Source organism: Pithys albifrons, chromosome 2 (genome assembly GCF_047495875.1).
Source record: "Pithys albifrons albifrons isolate INPA30051 chromosome 2, PitAlb_v1, whole genome shotgun sequence".
NCBI lineage: Eukaryota > Metazoa > Chordata > Aves > Passeriformes > Thamnophilidae > Pithys > Pithys albifrons.
Window position 1 is genome coordinate 83,848,328 of NC_092459.1, and position 19,690 is coordinate 83,868,017.

Sequence of the window (19,690 nt, forward strand, 5' to 3'; positions counted from 1 at the left end):
CATTACATATTTGTCCAAACAAGTGGAAAAGGAAAATAAACAATGTGGTGCTAGAGAATCCATTAGAATTGTGTATCTCTGCATGTCTTTCCTAATCAGAGGAGCTGATATCTGTAGTCTACCCAAAGTTTCTTCTATAGTACATACACAGCATACTGAAAAGCACTAAGACAGTGAGCTTTGCCTGCCTAGTACGTCTTCTTCTTCCTCTTCTTTACTGCTCTGTGGTTCATAAGCATGCAGATAAAATTTATATCTTCTTTGGAGCCTTTAGGCATGCTCTGAAGAATGCATAATGGTTTTTAAAATGATATTTTTCTCCATGAAAAGAAGCAAAACTAGACTTCTACTAGGTAGATATCCTCATTTATGTAAGGGTCATAAATGTTCTTGTAATAATGTGCACACATTTTCCCAAAGAAGATAACTGTAAGTAAAGTGGATGATACAAAAGTCTTAATTAATGTTTACACTGTTAGATTTACCAAATTTTATTCTGCTATGCCATAGGTTACCATTTTTCCTCCATAGTTTTTTGCTTAGGAGTACCATCAGCATATACCTTGAGCCAGGACTGTATATTAAGCTACTAGAAATTAATATAGCATGTGGTAATCCTGTTAGCACTCTTGTCCTCTTGTGTCTTAACCTTTGTTTTCCAGGTATCTTATCAATTTTTTTTCTGGATGGGTCCATTAAAATACAAATTTTAAATGGCTATGACAAAATACTGTATTTCACCATTAAATGTTGTTAGCATTTTAAGAATTATTATTATTATGTAGGTTTTCTATTTAAAATGTCTGTACTGAGTGGAATTTTAGTGATTTTTGTAAACTGTTTGTCTCTCTTAGTTTTGGATATGGCCCGACACGTTCCCCTTTACCGAGCTCTGCTGGAATTGCTCCGTGCTATTGCATCCTGCACATCGATGGTGCCATTACTCCTTCCTCTGTCAGGAGAAAGCAGCGAAGAGGAGGAAGAGCAGTGCGAGTCCCAAGCTTCTGTTGGGACCCTGTTGGCTAAAATGAAGACCTGTGTAGATACCTATACCAACCGACTGAGGTAATCCCTTTTAGCAGCCCTAACCTTCATTTTCACTGTGTTGTGTCGTCATGGTTGAGGAACAGTACTCCCCAAATTAGTGCTCCCACTGAGACTTCCAAAACAACACTGCCACTTGCTCATCCCCTCCTCCCCCTTCCTCTCCCTCTGTGGCAGGCTGGAGAGGAGAATTGGAGGCACCAAAGGTATCTCATGTGTTGAGATATGAACAATTTACTGGAAGCAGCAATGAGTTAAGAAAACAAACAGCAACAGCACCAATATTAGTAACAAAAATGTACAAAAGAGAGAGTGATTCACATGCAAAAATGCTGACCATAGAGGTGCCACCCAACCTCTCCCTTGGGCTCAGAACTGACACCACTCCACTGCTCCCTCCACCCAGGCTTACTTAACTGGAAGGAGCCCCTTCTTCCCAGAAGAGAATCCCTTCCCCCTGCCCTTGGCAATGACTTGAGGTGGTATGGAGTGGTCTCCAGCTCCTGGCCACGCTCCGTCCTGGCTACTGCAAAAAGAACCTTGCCCTGGCCAGAACCAGGACATGTGTTCTTTCATATTATGAATAATACAGGAGTGAAAAAAGATTCAGTTCTGTATATTGATCTGAATCAATGCTGCAGGTCTACATTTGTATTTATATCTGTCTGTGTGTCTCTTTTACTGCACTATTTACAGGGAGTATTTTTGGTATGACAGACAGAAGCTGGTAGGTTTGCATACTCTTGTCACTTCATTAGTAACTGCAAATACTCCAGTACAAAATTTCATTTCTTTATTTTACTGATTTTCAGCTTCCAGCAATTAATTGGTCTCTTGGTTTTGTATACTTGCTTCAAATTTAAAGGCAGCTTGTTAAGAAACCTTGTCCTTCTCTGTAAAATTTAGTGCTGTCCCTAAGCATATGCTGAAACATCATGAAAAGAAGGTAAATATAATGTCAGGAAAAGGTGTGTGTAGAATGTTCTTTCTCCCACTATAAACTTGGAGTATTTACCAGCCATTACCTGAATGACTTTCTGAGAAGGAGTGCAATATTGGAAACTCTTTCTAGTAACTCCTGATGAACTGAACTTTACCCGTGAGTTTCTCTAATCCTTGACTGAGATTGCTAGTCCTGCATATCAAGCATGTAATGTACCTGTGGTGGGATTTTTTTCACTGAATTAGTGTAAAAGAAATAGATCTAGGAAAGACAAAAAACAGTTCTTTATGTTGGATCCCCATCTAAAAACGTCAGCTTGTGCTTTCACAATATCATGCATATCATAGTATATTGTAATCTTCTTAAAAGGGAAAATACATTTCGCTTCTGTGTAATCCATTTCCTATATATATGTATATAATTATCCACCAGAACCACTGATTGGGTTCTTTTTTGCTAATCTGGTTTTCCATTAGCCTCAGATTGAATGGCCAGGGAAAACTCTATCTTCTCATGTCACTTCCTCAGGTTGAAGTCTAAAGAGTTTCTTTGTGAGAATGGCATATGACTACTACTCATAAGCTCTTTTTAATTTGGTAAAATAAATACAGCATGACTAGTTAGTTCTTCAGTGCCAGCTTAGGATCTGAAAACAAAGAATTGTAGAATTCAGATCAGTATTGTGTTAACATCAGATGGATTTGGTAAGAATTCCGTGGTTGATTCAGTTGCATTATGCGTACACTTTTCTTGCATTACTTTGAAGTATCAGCACAAAAGGAAAGCTTGTCTTTCGATGGTTGGTTTAAGCATTATGCTGTTTGTCTTTAAAGCAGTTTATAGACAAGGATGAAAACTCCCAACAGCCTGGAATCACTGGGGTGGAAGGTTTGAATTCTCAGCATTGTAGTTGGAAGTTTGCCAGAAATATAAGCAAGTGTTGGCATGAATTTCTTAAATAGACAATCTGCTGTTCTTTTAGATCAAATTGCCAGAACAACAGCATAATTATGGCTTCTGTTTACAAAGGTAAACATCATCTGAGCAGTAGACTTGCACATCTACTGAGTGTCATGTCCATGTTGGAGCAGGAGTGTCCAGAATTTAAGTGGAACAGTTTTGGTTTTGGACTCCAGTTAGCATTGAGGTTTTTTAATTTTCAAAGGCCATAATATTCTTTTAGAACATTGGGAATTTTCTGGACAATGGAGAAGACATTTAGGTATGAGGTGATTTCTCATGACTGATTGCTAGGGAGTCAGAAGCCATGACTTGGAGAGCAGTCAGGCTGGTGTGATGGGTTGCCACAAGGGCCGAGTAGGAGCCAATAGTTTGCTGTGATGGCTGACCCCTCTGCTGCACAGAGGTGCTGATGTGTAGCACAGCAAACTCATTGGAACCACTGTCTGCAGAGTGAGTTTCATAGCAAATGGTTAATTTTGGCAAAATAAGCTGATTGCTTATTTGTGTGATGTTTAGTCTAGCGTACCAATGTCTAAAATTCCTAACTATGCTGCATAGGGATGCTTGAATACAACCAGGTAGGCCTGAAGCATTTTCCCTGCTATGGCTTTTCATCCTCTTCACTGCTGTTTTGCAGAATTTCTATGTGAAAGGGTGCATTTTGCAAACAAAATTCTTTATAATTGGGCCCCAAGAATTGTTTTAGTTTATTTTAATTTAAAAGCCAAAACACCTATCAGTTCCCTTAGCTGCAATGTTAAGCTCATCTTTGGAGCTTATGGTTGTCTGAAAGGAGCATCCTGCAGCCTCTGCTGGTTTGGAATGCTTCAGCTTAGGGCCTATAAAATAGTGCTTGGAGCCCCAGGGAGGAGTACTTGGAGCCTTGGAGGAGGAGGTCATAGAATCAATTGGGTTGGAAAAGACCTCTGAGATCATCGAGTCCAACCCTTGGTCCAACTCCAGTCCCTTTACCAGATCATGGCACTCAGTGCCACGGCCAATCTCAGTTGAAAACCCTCCAGGGATGGTGAATCCACCACCTCTCTGGGCAGCCCATTCCAATGCCTGATTACTCTCTCTGGAAAGAATTTTTTTCTGATCTCCAACCTAAATTTCCCCTGGCAGAGCTTGAGCCCGTGCCCCCTTGTCCTATTGCTGAGTGCCTGGGTCATTTGCAAAGACACAGTCCCTTGTTTGTTCTGCCTGATTTCAGGAGATTTGTTTAAGAATCTTGTGACTTACTGGAAGGAGCAAATGTAGGAGACCATGAGGGCAGAATCATGTGGTTGCAAACCTGTGGTGGTTTTATCCCCAGGCAGAGTGTCAATCTAGGACTGAGCAAGAGTGTGTATAGGCACTGTTCCTGTGGTATACAGGGGCTGAGTGGTTCATTGGCTCTGCTCTGTGAATGCTTTGATAAGGGTATCATTCTGTATCATCACATTTACCTCTAAGTATCAGGCACGGGTGAGGAAGTATTAGTATTGACTTTGAAAGTTAAAGTTGCCCTGGGAGTGTATCATTCATTATTCATTTAGCACAGCATGAAGAGAAGGCTGTCATCTTCTAGCACAAGCTAAATTAATGGTTTAAATTATTAGCTTGTACACTGCTGTCTCTTCTAGCAAATATATTAGTGACTGTCATTCCTGTAAATCTAAGCTGACATTTTCTCTGTTTTTTCTTCAGTGGTTCAAAAACTGTATGAGGAAGTTTCTGTGTCTAAATTAAAAATTTGGCTCCTCCTCTACCATGAAAATCATAAAATTTAGATAAAAGTTTGTCCTGCATTAAAGCTCAGAAGTTTGATAAAACTATTAGCTATCTGGATACATAAGTTTGCCTACAGGCTGAGAGAGTGCAAGGAAAGAGCTAAAGGATCTTACTGGCTTCATCACTTTAATTTTGGTATTTCATCTTTCCATTGATATACTTTGGAAGAGCTCTGTAATTCCCAGTGACTCCCTCTCAAGCTGGGTCTCTACTTGTGCCTCTGAAGCACTTGTGTGACACACAAGCTTCACACCTCCATCTTCAACCTGCTGTTTCATGTAGGATTTTAATCTTGTGGGGAGCAGTCAGGCTGGTGTAATGGGTTCTGTAATGGGTGCATCTGTTCTGTATTTTTCTTTAAAATGCATTTATTTAATCATGATAAACCATGTTTTAAGGATATGCTTTTAGGAAGGGCTGTTTTGTTCTTCTCATGTAAAAGAAATGTAAAATTCAGTGTAATAGCTCATATCTGTAGTGAATTTCAGTTCTGTCTCAGGTGGCAAAACTGTGTGAACTTGAAAAAATTATAATCATTGTGAAAGTACCTCCTGCTGGGGATCCTGTGACAGGTTTTCCCATCAAGAGTCTAGGGAATTATTAATTTACCATAAATCAATTGTAAATAAACTGAGAAACTGTAATGTGTGTTTGATTTCTACAAATAATTGTGTATAACACTAGAGTTGTAGAGAATAGGGTAATGAAGCAGATGCCTGCAGGAGAGCTGGAGAGGGACTTTTGACAAGGGCATGTAGTGACAGGACAAGGGGGAGTGGCTTTAACTGAAAGAGAATAGGTTTAGATGAGAGAGTAGAAAAAATTCTTTGCTATGAGAGTAGTGAGGCATTGGAAGAGGTTGCCCAGAGAAGTTGTGGATGCCCCATTCCTGGAATGTTTAAGGCAAGGTTGGATGGGGATCTGAGGAGCCTGAGGTAGTGGGAGGTGTCCTGTCCATGGCAGGAAGTTGAAACCACGTGATGTTTAGGGTGCCTTCCAACCCAAACTCTTCTATGGTTCTATGATCTTATGAACTGTACAGGATTGATCACACTAAGTTGGTATAGCAAAAGATTTGGATCAAATAAAGGTGTAGGAAAACAAAGCAAGGGAATGAAGAAATGGAGGTCATCACTAAGAGGAATCTTGCAAGTTATGGCAGTATCAGTTGGGGTTTTTGCCAAAAGTGGGGGAAAAAGTTATCTTTAGCTAACCAGTATACAAACAAGACTTACGTGAGAAAACCAAATATTGATGGGGCGGTGTGTCTGATTTGGGGGTTTTGTGACACCAGCTACCTTATACTCCCTAACAAACTGACTGAAATTCCTGATTAGGAAGGATCAGGATGGGGCAGCGGAGGGGTGAGAGTATGTCCGACCTAGATTTGTTCCTGCATTTTGCTTCCTAAACTGTGCTGCTTCCACAGTTATAGCCTGACTCAGAAGTTAGGCAGTTTGGAAATGCAGATCATCACACAAGCCCCAGAGAACTACAGGATAAAGCTGTTCTGCAAACACTTGATGTAAAAAGTATGTTCTGAGGAGAAGGGGGAGGTTTGCATGTTGTGCCTATGGTAACACTTGACAGAATTGGCATATTGGTGGCAAAGGAGACATTAGGAGAATACAGTCTCTTGTGATAGTTCAAAACTGCTGAAATGTAACTGTTTTGTACAGCAGAGAGAATGAGAGGAAATTGTATTATTGGTACTGAAAATTTGCATTTGATTATATGTCTCCTTTTCCTACTGCTTTAACTGGATATATATTCCTTGTCTGCCGAGGTAGTTAACAGTCCGTAACTCACTATATCTCTAGGAGTTGTTAAGCTTTTTGTTTAATTCCTTTTTATTCTGAGACCAAGTAGAAGGAAAAAAACCCAAACAAGTAGTCTAAAATCTAAAAATGTGTGGAAGATGGAAGACCTAAAAATCTTGAAAATGAGTTTATAAGAATTAATTTCACTTTCAGTACCTTCACTAAGCACAATTTTATTGCTTTTCACACATCTTTCTCTTGGATAAAGCCCACTGACATTTCACCTTAGCCAGAATTTCTCCAAGGGTTTTGTAGCAAATAAACTTAAGGTTTCTACATCAGTAGCAGGCAGATTTAAATCTGTATACCTTTCTCGGGACTGGTAGCTGCTAGTATGTCAGTCATGTGAAAGCTGAGGTTATCACTGAGGTTTAAAGGCTTTAAATGTACATTTCTGAATGTAGGTATTTTAAAAATATTTGCCTAGCTTTCCACAAGGAAAAGTGCAGCAACAAGGATTTTGGAGGGCATGAATGGGAGGGAGAGGCAGCTGCTGCTTCTTTGTCGTAAACTGTTCCTCAGGTGCTGCCTGGTGCTTGTTCTGATGTTTCCTAGCTTTGAGGATATGAAAACTTGAAGTCAGCAATGGGCTAATATCCTTTTGGATTAAATCTAGAACCAGGAAAGTGTACCATGCTGCAGTAATGAATTTTGTTATTAATGCTCTAGGGATATTCTCATTTGATTAGGTAGAGTACAGAGACTCTATTCAGTATTACTGTAATCACCTCTACTGAATAGTTTACAGGCTCGTTCATTATGCACAATTTCAGTCTAGATTAAAATACAGAGTTGCTAAAATCTCTGAAGTTTTACAGGATGACAGTGTAAATTTATGCTAGTTCTTAAAACATAGAAGCTTCTAAATATGCACATTTAGGTTACATTCTTATCAAATACCATTGTCTTCATTTCAATCTTTGACTATAAATGCTGGTAAAGACTGGATTGTCACAATAATCAAGTATTTAAATATATTGTAAATTACTGGGCAATTCACTTCTCTCAAACAATGGTGTTAGTATATACTGTATTTTCAAATCATGTAATTATAAAAATTTGAGGTGTTTAAATTGACATTATAATTTGCAGTACTTTGATTATGAACATCCAACATAATCTAGATCCCTTCTATATATTAAGACTTTTTAAATTATGTTACATTAAACAGTTTCTTGAAATAAAAGGTCTAAATTTCTAGAAGAGAACTGCAGGGAGACACAAACTTATGTTTGATCTACTGTCTCGTGGTGCCTGGGTTGTTGTCCATATATACACTGAATTTTCACTAGAGGTTTCCTCGAGTTTTACTGTTAGTGTATTTTCAATAATTGCCAGTGTATTATGAAGCAGTAAAAGAGTACTTGTTTAGGACCTAGTTTTGCATGAGGATCTGCATGGATGAAATGCACATTCATGCTGGGATCTTTGTTGGATTGATTCTGTAAGCTTTTCTAATACTTTGTGAAAGTGTGCAGAGATAAGGTCAGCAGTGTAACAGTCGAGTACTGAAAGATGGGAGCAGAAACTGCTGTACTGGTGTCACTGTCTTTGTGTTCATGTTCTTACTCATCGTATCAGATGTACATCTGTTTGTCAGAGCAGGACAGTATATTCAGTGTTGTCACAGCTGATGCTGCATTCAGTGATTAACCTGGAGATAGAAAGAGACGTTCCATTTTAGAAGGTTTGTTTTAGTCTTGATTCCTTTATCTTTGGTATTTTTCCCTGTTGACAGGTATGCTGAGTGCTGTAAGACTGGTTGAAAAATACTCCCTCATGTTGTATCCTATTTCATTGCCCCATCCAGGTCCAAAAAAGACAAAGCTAAAGCTGGAGTAAAACCAGATACTTCCGATCAAGAACCAGAGGGACTGACCCTTTTGGTACCAGACATCCAAAAGACTGCAGAGATAGTTTATGCAGCTACCACCAGTTTGCGCCAAGCAAACCAAGGTAAAATAGAAATGCTTTTGTGAGTACTATATAGTGTTTATTTGTAATGCAGTCATTAACAGATGACTTACAAAGTAGCTTAAAAACAAGACAAAATACTTCTCCCCTAGCCCCATCCACTGCATTTTCAAAGGTAGTTGGAACCTTGTGGTAGTCTTAAATGTTTTGATCAGGAAACAGAATAGTTCAAGTAATTTAGAGTACACCTCACAACTTCCAGCACAGTTATGTAGAACCTTTTTTATTATTATTTTTCTTGGCAGAAAACAGCATACACGACTTTTAATAGTAAAGCCTTTGCTGTTAAAACTGAATCTTATGAGTTAGGTTAATTCTTAACTAGATGTATGTAAAACAAAAATCTGAAATATGGATTGAACCTGGAGGTGTTCGCAGCACCATCTGGTTGTCTAGTACAGAAAACTAAACTTTAAGTACCTGAATCAGGGGAGTGGATCTTATAAATAACATGTATAATGAGCTCCTGATTTCCGAGAGTTCAAGAATACATGTGGGAATAGCCATCCGTACAAGCATGTGTTGTATTTCCTCTTTTAAATTAAAGGAAACAATGAAAGAATATTCATAACAGCAACAGTCATGAATTATTTATGAACTGAGATTAGGACCTTTACTTGCCTCAAACTGTTCAGATTATGAAATATATAGTAATAAGAAAAAGAGAGATTTGAGTGATGCCCAGCTTTGAGAATGCAAAAGAATGTAACCATAAAATGTCATTTCAAGTTAAATAGTCCCCAAATGCTTGCTGCGCTTGTCTCAGAATTACATAGTTAACTGCAAATAACCGTCACATTTTATGTAACAGAAAAGAAGATGGCTGAATACTCCAAAAAGGCAGCTGTGAAGCCCAAGCCTTTGTCTGTTTTACGGTCTCTTGAAGAAAAGTATGTGGCTGTCATGAAAAAACTCCAGTTTGGTAGGTTGAGAAGTGTGAATATTTGTGTTTAGAAAGCAGACACTGAAGAAACATGTGTTCTGTTGGATGGAATCCCTTACTATTTTAAAAGTTAACTATTTTACATATGTGACCACTAATATTTTTCATATATGGAAAATTATTTAAGTCTGTCTTTTCAGGTTACCAACACATGCCGTTTTTGAACTAATAAGAAATGTGTTAAGCATTCTCTAGAGTAATTCAAGGATTAGATGAGTTTAACAATGGTATTCACGTTTTCATTACAGTAATAATTTGTGTCTTTCAGTTTCCAGATTACATTGAAAAGTTTGTTTGGTTTGGTTTTTTTTAAAGCTCATATATGGTGGGTTTTATATTTATGTTAATGTAACTTTTATTTTTTAAATAGAATAGAATCCAAATCAAAATACATTTTTTAAATTTAAATTTTGGTAAATTTCATTGTGTCCTTTCATGGAGTGCCTTATGTTGCATTTGGAAAACGTGATGGGAATCAGTCCTTACTTTGGTCATAAGAGGAATGTGTTACCAAAAAGAAAATTGTGAAGAACTAATAGTATCTTATCCAAAAAGAGCTATAAAATTATTGCAAAAACATGTTCTGTGAGTATTTTTTGAGTTGCAGTGACAGCATTTGCAGTCACACTTCTTTCCTGGTTTGTTTGTAAGCAATTTTCCTCACCAATGTTTGTGTAGTATATGCCAAGAGTAGGAGATAGGAAGGTTTGTAGTGGGAGTTTTTCCCCCTGGCAGCTGAGCTGCAGATTTTGCATAGCAAGTGATTAAAGAAAACCAGCTCCACTGTAATTTTTTATAATTCTTTAATAGCACTGCAACCAGCACACAAGTAAATACCACTGGCACTTGACATCACAGAAATTCCATTATTAGCATTATTATGTATTCATAAGTATCATTATATCCCTGGTCTAGAGTAGCTGGTAGCTTTCCAATTTGGGAATGGTCTATATTTGACAAGTTGCATATGACAGCTTGTAAATTTGCTGCAGAAATCTTTTCAACCCAGCACTGTTAATGCTTTGTTTTCTGTGATCACTGGTAACTCAAAAGCACATAGTTTTTTGCATTAAAGTAATGCAAATTAATCTTTCCTCATTTTATTACTCAGAATCTTTATCCAAGACTAATCTGTTATTAACTTCACTCCTTTCCTGACGCATCTAAATGTTCTTCTCTTCTAGATACATTTGAAATGGTTTCTGAAGACGATGATGGCAAGTTGGTGTTTAAGGTAAATTACCACTACATGTCTCAGGTGAAAAACGCGAGTGACGCCAACAGTGCTGCCCGCGCCCGCCGCCTGGCCCAGGAAGCCGTGACCCTCTCCACCTCTCTGCCTCTCTCGTCCTCATCCAGCGTCTTCGTGCGCTGTGATGAGGAGCGGCTCGACATCATGAAGGTAAAGCAGCACAGTTATTTTTATTCCTCTCTTCAGCTTGGCATAGAAATGTTTAAGAAGGTGCTTTAAATCCTAGGGAAAACCAGAAGTAGTTCATGTGTGCTCAAATTGCTGTCCAAACGCTAACGTAATTGGTAGCATTTGAATCTGATTCTGATTTCTCAATGACTTGGTAGGGCAAGTCCATCTGCCCCAGGAGTCAGCGAAGGAGACTTCTCAGAACAAGGTTCATTCTTCTTCAGCTGTCCCAAAGGGAAAAGTTTAATTTTGTTACTCCACAATGGTCAAAGTGTATCTTTGCATGTGACCATTTAAGTCGTCAGCAGAAGAAGGAGAAGTACACTGAGTGTCTCTGGACCTGAAGTTTGAAGAAAAATTCTAGTAATAGCATCCAACAGGGAGAAGAGTTTCAGCTCCTTCTGTCTTGCCTTCCATTTGTAATCTGGAGAAAGGAGTGTTTGCAGAGGGCTTCACTTATCCATAGTATCTAAATGAACAGACTGACAGCCTGTGTATGATTATCACGTCTAATAGTATTTTCTTCTAAGTAGCATGTGGAAATAAAATGCCTCACATAACTTAATCAATCTCAACCATGTGACAGGTATAAGGATGGGGGGTTTAAATGTTTTTTCTTTTTTGTTTTTACAATGGCAGGTTCTCATTACTGGTCCTGCGGACACCCCTTACGCAAATGGGTGCTTTGAATTTGATGTGTATTTCCCACAAGACTATCCTAATTCTCCCCCACTTGTGAATCTGGAGACAACTGGAGGCCACAGCGTGAGATTTAATCCAAACCTCTATAATGATGGCAAGGTAGGTCAGCTGGGTTCCTGTGTTAGATGTAACAAGTCTCAAGCTGCTCCAGAAAGGGTTTAGGAGGAATTTCTCCACAGAACGAGTGATTAGACATTGGAATGGGCTGCCGAGGGAAGTGGTGGAGTCACTGTTCATGGAGGTGTGTAAGGAAAGACTGGACATGGTACTTGGTGCCATAGTCTGTTTGACATGGTGATGTTCAGCCATAGATTGGACTAGATGGTCTCAGGGGATCTTTTCCAACCTAATTGAGTCTCTAATTCTCTGACAGGAAACAAATTTCTCTGTTAGAATGAAGTTATACAAATGTTTGTCAACAACAAATTAATGCAATGTTAGCATTCTGTTCTGTCCAAGCAGAACAATTTTGTCATAATATTTGTGCTAATAGTAATGTCACCTTTTCAGGTGTGTTTAAGCATTCTTAACACATGGCATGGAAGGCCAGAGGAGAAATGGAATCCCCAAACGTCAAGTTTTTTGCAGGTAAGCGATTTCGTCTTTCTTTTCAGATGTTATTTAGGAGAATAAGTGGTCTGTTGGTCCTAAGAATTCTTTTTCCAGAATTTATAAACCAGAATTTTCTTCTTCAAATAAGCATAAATTGGACAAAAGTCCAGAAAATATCTTTGGAACACAAGAAAAGGAGCACTGTATGGCAGACAAGTTCTTCAAAGCGCTCCTTCCGAACAGTATTTTTTATTGGTCTTCTCTTGAAGAGCAGCTGTTTGTGTGTGCAGGTTGTTCTGCATCAATTCTGCTCAGATGGTTTGGAGTATTTTATTTTATTTTCTAAAGTTACAAAAAGGAAAAAAACCAACAAACTGGCAGATGACACTGCCTCCTGGAAGTATCACAGGCTTTCTATGCTAAAGACAAGAGAGGCTCCCATTGTGAGCGATGAGAAGGTGCAGTACATTAGTGCAAACTGTAACCATGCTCCTCCGAAGTCTACAAGAGGAATAAAGGTGCAGGGAGTTACAGTGTAGCTGTACTGTGTTCAATAACAATTAGTGTTACATTAGAGTGGAATTTATTGGAACATACAGTCCTTACAAATACAATTATAAGGACATAAAGTCTTTATAATTTTCAGCTTTATTTCGTAGAAATGCTCTGACTCATAAGCACAGACATTAAATAAAAGTAAAGCCAACAATGCCTTCTTTCCTATGGCAGTTTCTGAATTTATTCCTTCTTTGGAGTAATTGCATAGCACAAGGTACATTTTCTGCTCCAAATCCTAGAAGGCTGTATGGTTTCTGTTTCAGCATGGTAGAATTACTGCCTTCAGCAGAACAGATTTCAGCTTGTTTGGGATTTGGCCTTGGAGAGCTGATTCATTAGTCCCCTAAAAGTTCAAGAATGGTCTGTTCCAGTGTGTGGAAGGTCAGGCAAGAGAGGGGAAAGGCCAGAATGGGTAAACAAAAACTCCTGCCTAAGCTCAACCTCAAAAAGAAAGTACATAGAAGGTGAAAAGAGGGCAGGAGCTACTTGTGAGAAATGAAAGGACATTACCGAAACATTCAGGAGAGACATTAGGGAAACCAAAGCTCAGTTAGGGTCTAAAATGGTGAGGGATATAAAGAGAAACAAGAAGAGCATTTTATAAGTATACTGGCAACAAAAAAGCCAAATTTTCCTTAGGCTTCCCTGCTGCTCAGTGAGGCATGGAACCTATTGACAAGGGCACAGAAAAGGCAGAAGTCATATCTGCCTTACTCTTAGGGGTAAGGTTTGCTTTCCCATGTCCCTGAGCCCTGACTAGGAAGGTCTGTGGGAATGAGGAATTGATCACAGTAAACAGTTTCAAGCTGCTTGGACCCACGTGCTCTTGGACCCAACACAGTGCATCCAGAGGAGCTGGGGGAGCCGATACCACAGCAGAGCCATCAGCTCATTTTGAAAGTCTGAGCAATCCGAGGCGCTTCCTGGCAAATCTCACACTCAGCGCTTCAGGATGAGTGAGAGAGAGATCTGGGGAGCTGCAAACTGGTCAGCCACACCTTGTGGTCCTTGGGAAGATTGTGGAACAAGTAATCCTGGAAGATATTTTCAAGTACACGAAAAACAAGAAAATGGTTGAGAACAGCCAGTGGGGATTTAAACTGGGCGGGAACAGGGCTTATCCGTGCTTTCCACAGTAAAGTGCCTGGCTTTGCGCAAAGGGAGAGCGGTGGATGTCTCCCACTTTGACTTCAGCAACATGCAGAGTCTCCCTTAGCACCTTGTAGCCAAATTGATGAGATGTGTATTATAAGGGGGTGGAAACGTGGCTGGACCAGTGGCAGAGACCTTGCTGCTGTCTTCAGTACTGAAATGGGGAAGGGATCAAGACCTCTTATAGATACAGAGCACCCAGGACAAGTACTGGTTGACACAAGATGGGACATGGGAAATTTTGGTGAAAGACTAGGAAAAACTTTGTCACCATGAGGGTGATCCAACACTGGGATAGGTATCCAAGACTTCCTTACATAGTGCAAGTCTCCGAAGATACAACTTCTTAATCAAGAGATGAACTGCAATTTTGGACTTTAACTGTAAAATCAGTGTAGAAAGGTGCAAGTATGAGGAAGTCTTATTTTCACTAGAGTTCTTTTTCTTAAATTAAAGTGTTAGATTTGATTGTTAGAAATCACATGCAGCATTTAAGCTTAAAATTTAAAAGTTGTGGGGTTTTTTTATATTAATTTTGAAAATAGTATGAAAACTGTTGGTAAAAGTCCCATCCCCTCCATACTGGGAGAAAACCACTTTATAGCTATTAATTGAAAACAGCTGTAAGATAAATAAATTGCTTGGAAAAAATTAAGCACTACATGTTTTTTTCTGGCTCAAAGATGGGACTATAGTTAGACCACACAAAATACTTAGGAAATAAACTTTTATAACACAATGAAAGATCAGTTCAGAGCTCTTCATTCATTACAATTACAATTCAAGGTATCAACTGCTTATTCAGGCCCAGAAAGTACAGTGCTGCATAGTGTGAAATTACTATAACCATTTAAAAATTATATACAACTAAAATACAATATTTTTAAAAAGCAATACCCGACTACTTCCAGACACACTGTAAAGGCTAGAGATCACCAAAACACCTGTGGTGCCCAAAGCCTTGGCCCTGGAGTGCTCTACCTTGCCTTAGCACATTTGCATTAATATTCTGCTTTTTTTGATGTCGTAAGTGGCCATTTGCTTGCTGGAGCTCGATTTATGAGGCACATTCTGTAAGCTTTAACACTAAATAGCTGTGGCTCCTTCCATTGGAATGCTGGGCAGGTACAGGAGACTGTGATGGTGCACACAAGATCATGCACCAGCAGCCACCTGGAGCACCTGCCTGAGAAACAGAAAAGCTTGCTTAATTTTTCTTCTCAGCCCAACAAGGGATGCTACTGCACACTTCCCACCACACAGCTGCATGCCCAATCCATCAGGATAAAGACTTGGCTGCCCTAGATTGTCCTTGTGTGCCATAATTAAAGCACAGCCACTACAGGACTACAAACAGACAACATGCTCTGGAACCTAAAGGAGTGAGGATGTGTTCTTGTGAGGTGGTAACTGAGGGTAGCCTGGTTGATTCAGCTGATTCTTGGACTGTTGCTTTGATTCAAGTTACTGATTTGGCTTTGTGCATGGGGGCTGAGCACACCTCAGAGAGTATGGAAAGCTGAAACACTTCTGTGCTGGCTTTGCTGCCAGAGAAACTCCAGGGGAAGGCCACCCGTGAGCACAACTCCCTGGTTGTCAGGGTACCACACTGTGAAGGAACCTGAGTTTTGAATTGCCCATGGCACAGTTTCTATCTGATCTAAGTTGTACCTTTGCATCTACCAGGAAAAAGGAAGACTTTTGTCTTCCATATCCAAATTCACAAACTGGGCTGCTAAATTAGGGAATGTCTTCAAGCTTTAAATTGTATCTAAGCTGGAAGGAGAGTAATTTCCAGAAACAGCTGCCCTGACATGTCGATGTCTTGCACCTAAGTATGCCCAGTGCTGGAAATGCCATTACTGGGTCTGTAATGTATCATCAGATACATTTAATTAATTGAGGAAATGTAAGTGCTCAAATCACCTTTTTTGAATTCTTTATAGTTTTGGGGCTAAGTTTTTGTCACAGAATGGTAATCCATAAAATTGTTGCTGAACTTGGTCCTAAGTACATGAAAAAAATCTATCCTTCATTTAATAAAAAAGCTAGTTGACAGGGATGAATGTTTTAATGCTGCAAAATTAGCAAGCCATTAAATCATGAATATGCAGTACATACACATTTGGATTCCTAAGCATCCTATATATCTATTTAATTCTTTGTTTTATATTAGGAATATCTGAGTATGTAGTTAAATGCCTTGTATTTATGTAAGCATGTCTTCCCACATATGCTGGATAGTAAAACTGAAAGGGGGAAAGGTGTCATATCTTAATCACTGAATAGTTGGTGCTTTGTTGGTACAGTACTAAAAACACTTTTTCTTAAGAAAAATACTGAGATTTTTTTAAATGTCATGTGACAGTGTTGTTTATAAAATTTTCATTTGAATGAAAAAAATGTTGATCAAGGTTAATGTCAGTGGTTCACCTTACATTTCACCTCCCTTGTTCTTTTCCATCTAGTTCAGATTTAGAATTAACAAGCTCAGACACAGGAAAAAATCAAAAATTTTTGACTGAGAACTTGACAAATACACTTTCTTTCACAAAAGGGTACAATCAGACATCTCTTCCTTTAAATACTTTGTTGTACCTATATTTGTATGTTTGTGTTGCTTTGGGGTTTTTTTAACTTATATTTGTCATTTTCTCCCTGTTTGAGCCAAATACACGGTCGCAGAACTTGGTGGGGTTTATGTGTAGTGGTGGTTTTGGTTTGAAAGCTTGGAAGTTCCCTGTTTGCACATAGCCTGTATTACGAGTGGAAGTACTTTGCAATAGAAGTGGTTTTGCACTCACGTGAGGTGAGCAAAACTGTGTGTCTTTGTAAAAATATTTGGGTAGCACCATTTTAATATTTACTTTCTTCTCTTCACAGGTATTAGTGTCTGTCCAATCCCTAATACTGGTAGCAGAACCATATTTTAATGAACCAGGTTATGAACGCTCAAGAGGTACTCCGAGTGGGACCCAGAGCTCCAGAGAATATGATGGGAATATCCGCCAGGCAACAGTCAAGTGGGCAATGCTTGAACAAATGAGAAATCCATCGCCATGTTTTAAGGAGGTAGGGTTGGGAAATGCAGTAAATTTTTCTCTGTTTGAGCATTAAGAATAATGTAAATACTTGGAAACATAATGCATGAGATGTCCATTTTTAGCCTGGAGCAACTGACTCAAGGGACTGAAATGAATAAGAATGCACCTGATTTCCACAGATTCTTTTCTGGGAAACAGGAATGCACACAGGTTGGGACTGACCTGAACAGGGACTTGGTGCAAAGTTTGATAAAACATGGTTCATTCATCTCAGCTCATTCTGAATGCTGAGTGGTACCTTCTACGTTGCCTGTAGAAACTGTTGAACAGCCCCACAAGTGGGCATTCAGTGCTCCTTAGTCTGCATAACTAACAGGAAGTCTTTTTCCAAGAAACATCAGTCTGAAGCAAGTATTAGGAAACACTTCAGATCCACCAAGACACTCAATAAGTACAAGACCATACGAAAGATAATATCGTGATATAAATCAAATAGCCTCTGCTAACCAGTCCTTCTGGTTAATGTAATGATATCACTGTGGCAAAAGGAGTTCTCAAATTACAATAAGATTAAATTAATTGAAGATGTAAGAAAGCAGTGGGCTCCCTGGCAATAATGTTCCATGTTTCCTCTCACATATACAGAAATGAAGGGTATGCAATATTACAGCATTTGGTAACTGAGTCCCAGGTTACTGTTACTGCAGCTTCCTTCAGAAGAGTCTCAGCAATATTGTGCTTACTCTGCTGCTCAGGTTTTTGACTTGCTGGTATGAAAAAGGCAGCTTTTGGAAGAACACTGGGTTCCACCTGTGGCCCCCATACAAAGGAAAATGCATCTGGTATTATCTGAGCACTTCCTCAGTAGACTTGCTTGTTATTAAGGCCTCTAGATTTTTTGTGGGATTGTCTTAGGAACCTTAACAGTGATGATCAATTCAGTAACATAAATGGAAAAGGCATCCTGAGAACTGAAGTCTAAGCACATAAATCCTGAAATCTGTTGTCTTCAAAAATCTGAGCTGTCTTCCCTTCAGTGTCTTAAATGACAGGTAGGCTCAGGGAATCTAAACTGCCAGTCTTTGGGAGTTCTTCCAAGCTCCATTATGGATTTAAGGAATGTATCCAGAATTGAAGTCAATTACACTTTCAATATGCAGTTTCTCCTTAGACAAATAGCTGTATTCTCTAACCTCTGGAGGGAAAGATGATTTTGCCCAATTATGTTGCAGTATTGCCAAGAACTCTCTGTGCTCAATAAAATTTGATTTTACTGGTTTTTTCACTATTCAGTTTTAGAAAACTGTTTAAAACAAAATCAGCACCAAGTAAAGTTTCACAACTTTGTATGAGGGTTGATTGGTTGGGGTTTTTAAACTCAAATATGTCCTTAAATACCAGAATTATTCTGCAATCAGATACTGGCTCCCCCAGTGTGGGAAGCTCAACTACTGTTGCCTGGGAATTCTGGTGTCCCCAGAGGTGCTGTCTCTGCCTAGGGCATGCCACTGATTGCCTGTCTTCTATAGCAGCTGGTACGATCCTCCTTCTCTCTGCAGGAGCATATAATGTTCCTCTGCTCCTACTGCTGACAGTGTTTGTGCTTAACCTGTTTTCTGTGTGAGCAGCCAAGGGTTAGTGACAGGGGACTCCTCCAGCAGCATCAGCTGAATTCAGACCAGATTCCTCAGAGCTTTTTCCAGTCAGGTCTTGGAAACCTCCAAGGGCAGAAATTCCACAATTTCACTTCAGCCTGGTTCAATGCTGAATTATCCTCACACTGACTTTTTTAATTTATATTCAGTTAGACCTTCAAACATCTTGCAAATTTGATAATGTTAAAGTATATTGTTCTTCCATCTGTGTTACATTGGGAATGTTTTCTTCCAGGTCATCCACAAACACTTTTACTTGAAAAGAGTGGAGATCATGGCTCAATGTGAGGAGTGGATAGCAGACATACAGCAGTACAGCAGTGACAAACGGGTAGGCAGGACTATGTCCCATCATGCAGCAGCTCTGAAGGTGAGACTTCTCTAATTTTATGTTCTTTAATCCAAATATGACAAATGGCAATGAAATTGTTTAGAAGGTGAGTTTTATAATGGCAGTAATAGAAAACCCTGGCAACTTTAAAACATATAAAAAAGCCCAAGTTTCCTAGCTGTCAGGATATAAAATCAGTGTGCACTCCACTTGCTCAGTGTTTTTCTCTACAAGTTGGATTTTCCTTTAGCACCTGTCCTGCCTGTCTTTCTATAAATACTTAAATAAGGCACAGAGATTTTTTGTTTGTGCTAAGAGTGGGTAGAGGTTAATGATAAAGTTGTTTTAGAACCAATTCCTTGCCAGAAAACAAGCTTTTAGAGTACACAAGCAGGTACTAAGCTGTGGTCCACTACAGTCAGTTTTACCTATGTTAAATTGAATCAAGTGAAATGTTTTCTGCCTTCCTAGCCAAGTACTATCATTTATGTATTTTCTGACTACACAGACAACAGACCTATTTTTGGGTTCTTCCCTAAAGAGGCAAATCCCAAATTTTTAAAGGTTTCTTTTTTCTATTGCTAGACTTGCATTCTTTCACCACGACTGGCCTTGTAAATGAAGTTTCTGTGATCAGTATACAAATCTCTGCTTATCTGTCTTTGTAAAAGATCTCATCACGAACTCTATAAATTTATTTTGACTGTATGACCTATCTAGTCCAAGCCAGTTTCTGCTCTGATCACCAAACACAGATGTGATTGACCCACAAGACAAAGAGTTGTAGATTTTACACTGATGCACTTGTTGGCTGCA

At 39.1% G+C, this 19,690-nt stretch overlaps 1 protein-coding gene across 4 annotated transcripts in view; it reads left to right on the forward strand.

The window, feature by feature from the left end:
* BIRC6 (baculoviral IAP repeat containing 6) overlaps window positions 1-19,690 on the forward strand; it is a 175,464-nt gene that overhangs the window by 154,864 nt on the left and 910 nt on the right. For all 4 annotated transcript variants that reach the window (XM_071575748.1, XM_071575775.1, XM_071575765.1 and 1 more), the window contains 8 exons: window positions 855-1,065; window positions 8,354-8,499; window positions 9,329-9,439; window positions 10,645-10,862; window positions 11,520-11,681; window positions 12,093-12,170; window positions 16,728-16,916; window positions 18,779-18,913. In XM_071575748.1, coding sequence (XP_071431849.1) covers window positions 855-1,065; window positions 8,354-8,499; window positions 9,329-9,439; window positions 10,645-10,862; window positions 11,520-11,681; window positions 12,093-12,170; window positions 16,728-16,916; window positions 18,779-18,913 — 1,250 coding nt within the window. The remainder of the gene's footprint in view (window positions 1-854; window positions 1,066-8,353; window positions 8,500-9,328; window positions 9,440-10,644; window positions 10,863-11,519; window positions 11,682-12,092; window positions 12,171-16,727; window positions 16,917-18,778; window positions 18,914-19,690) is intronic.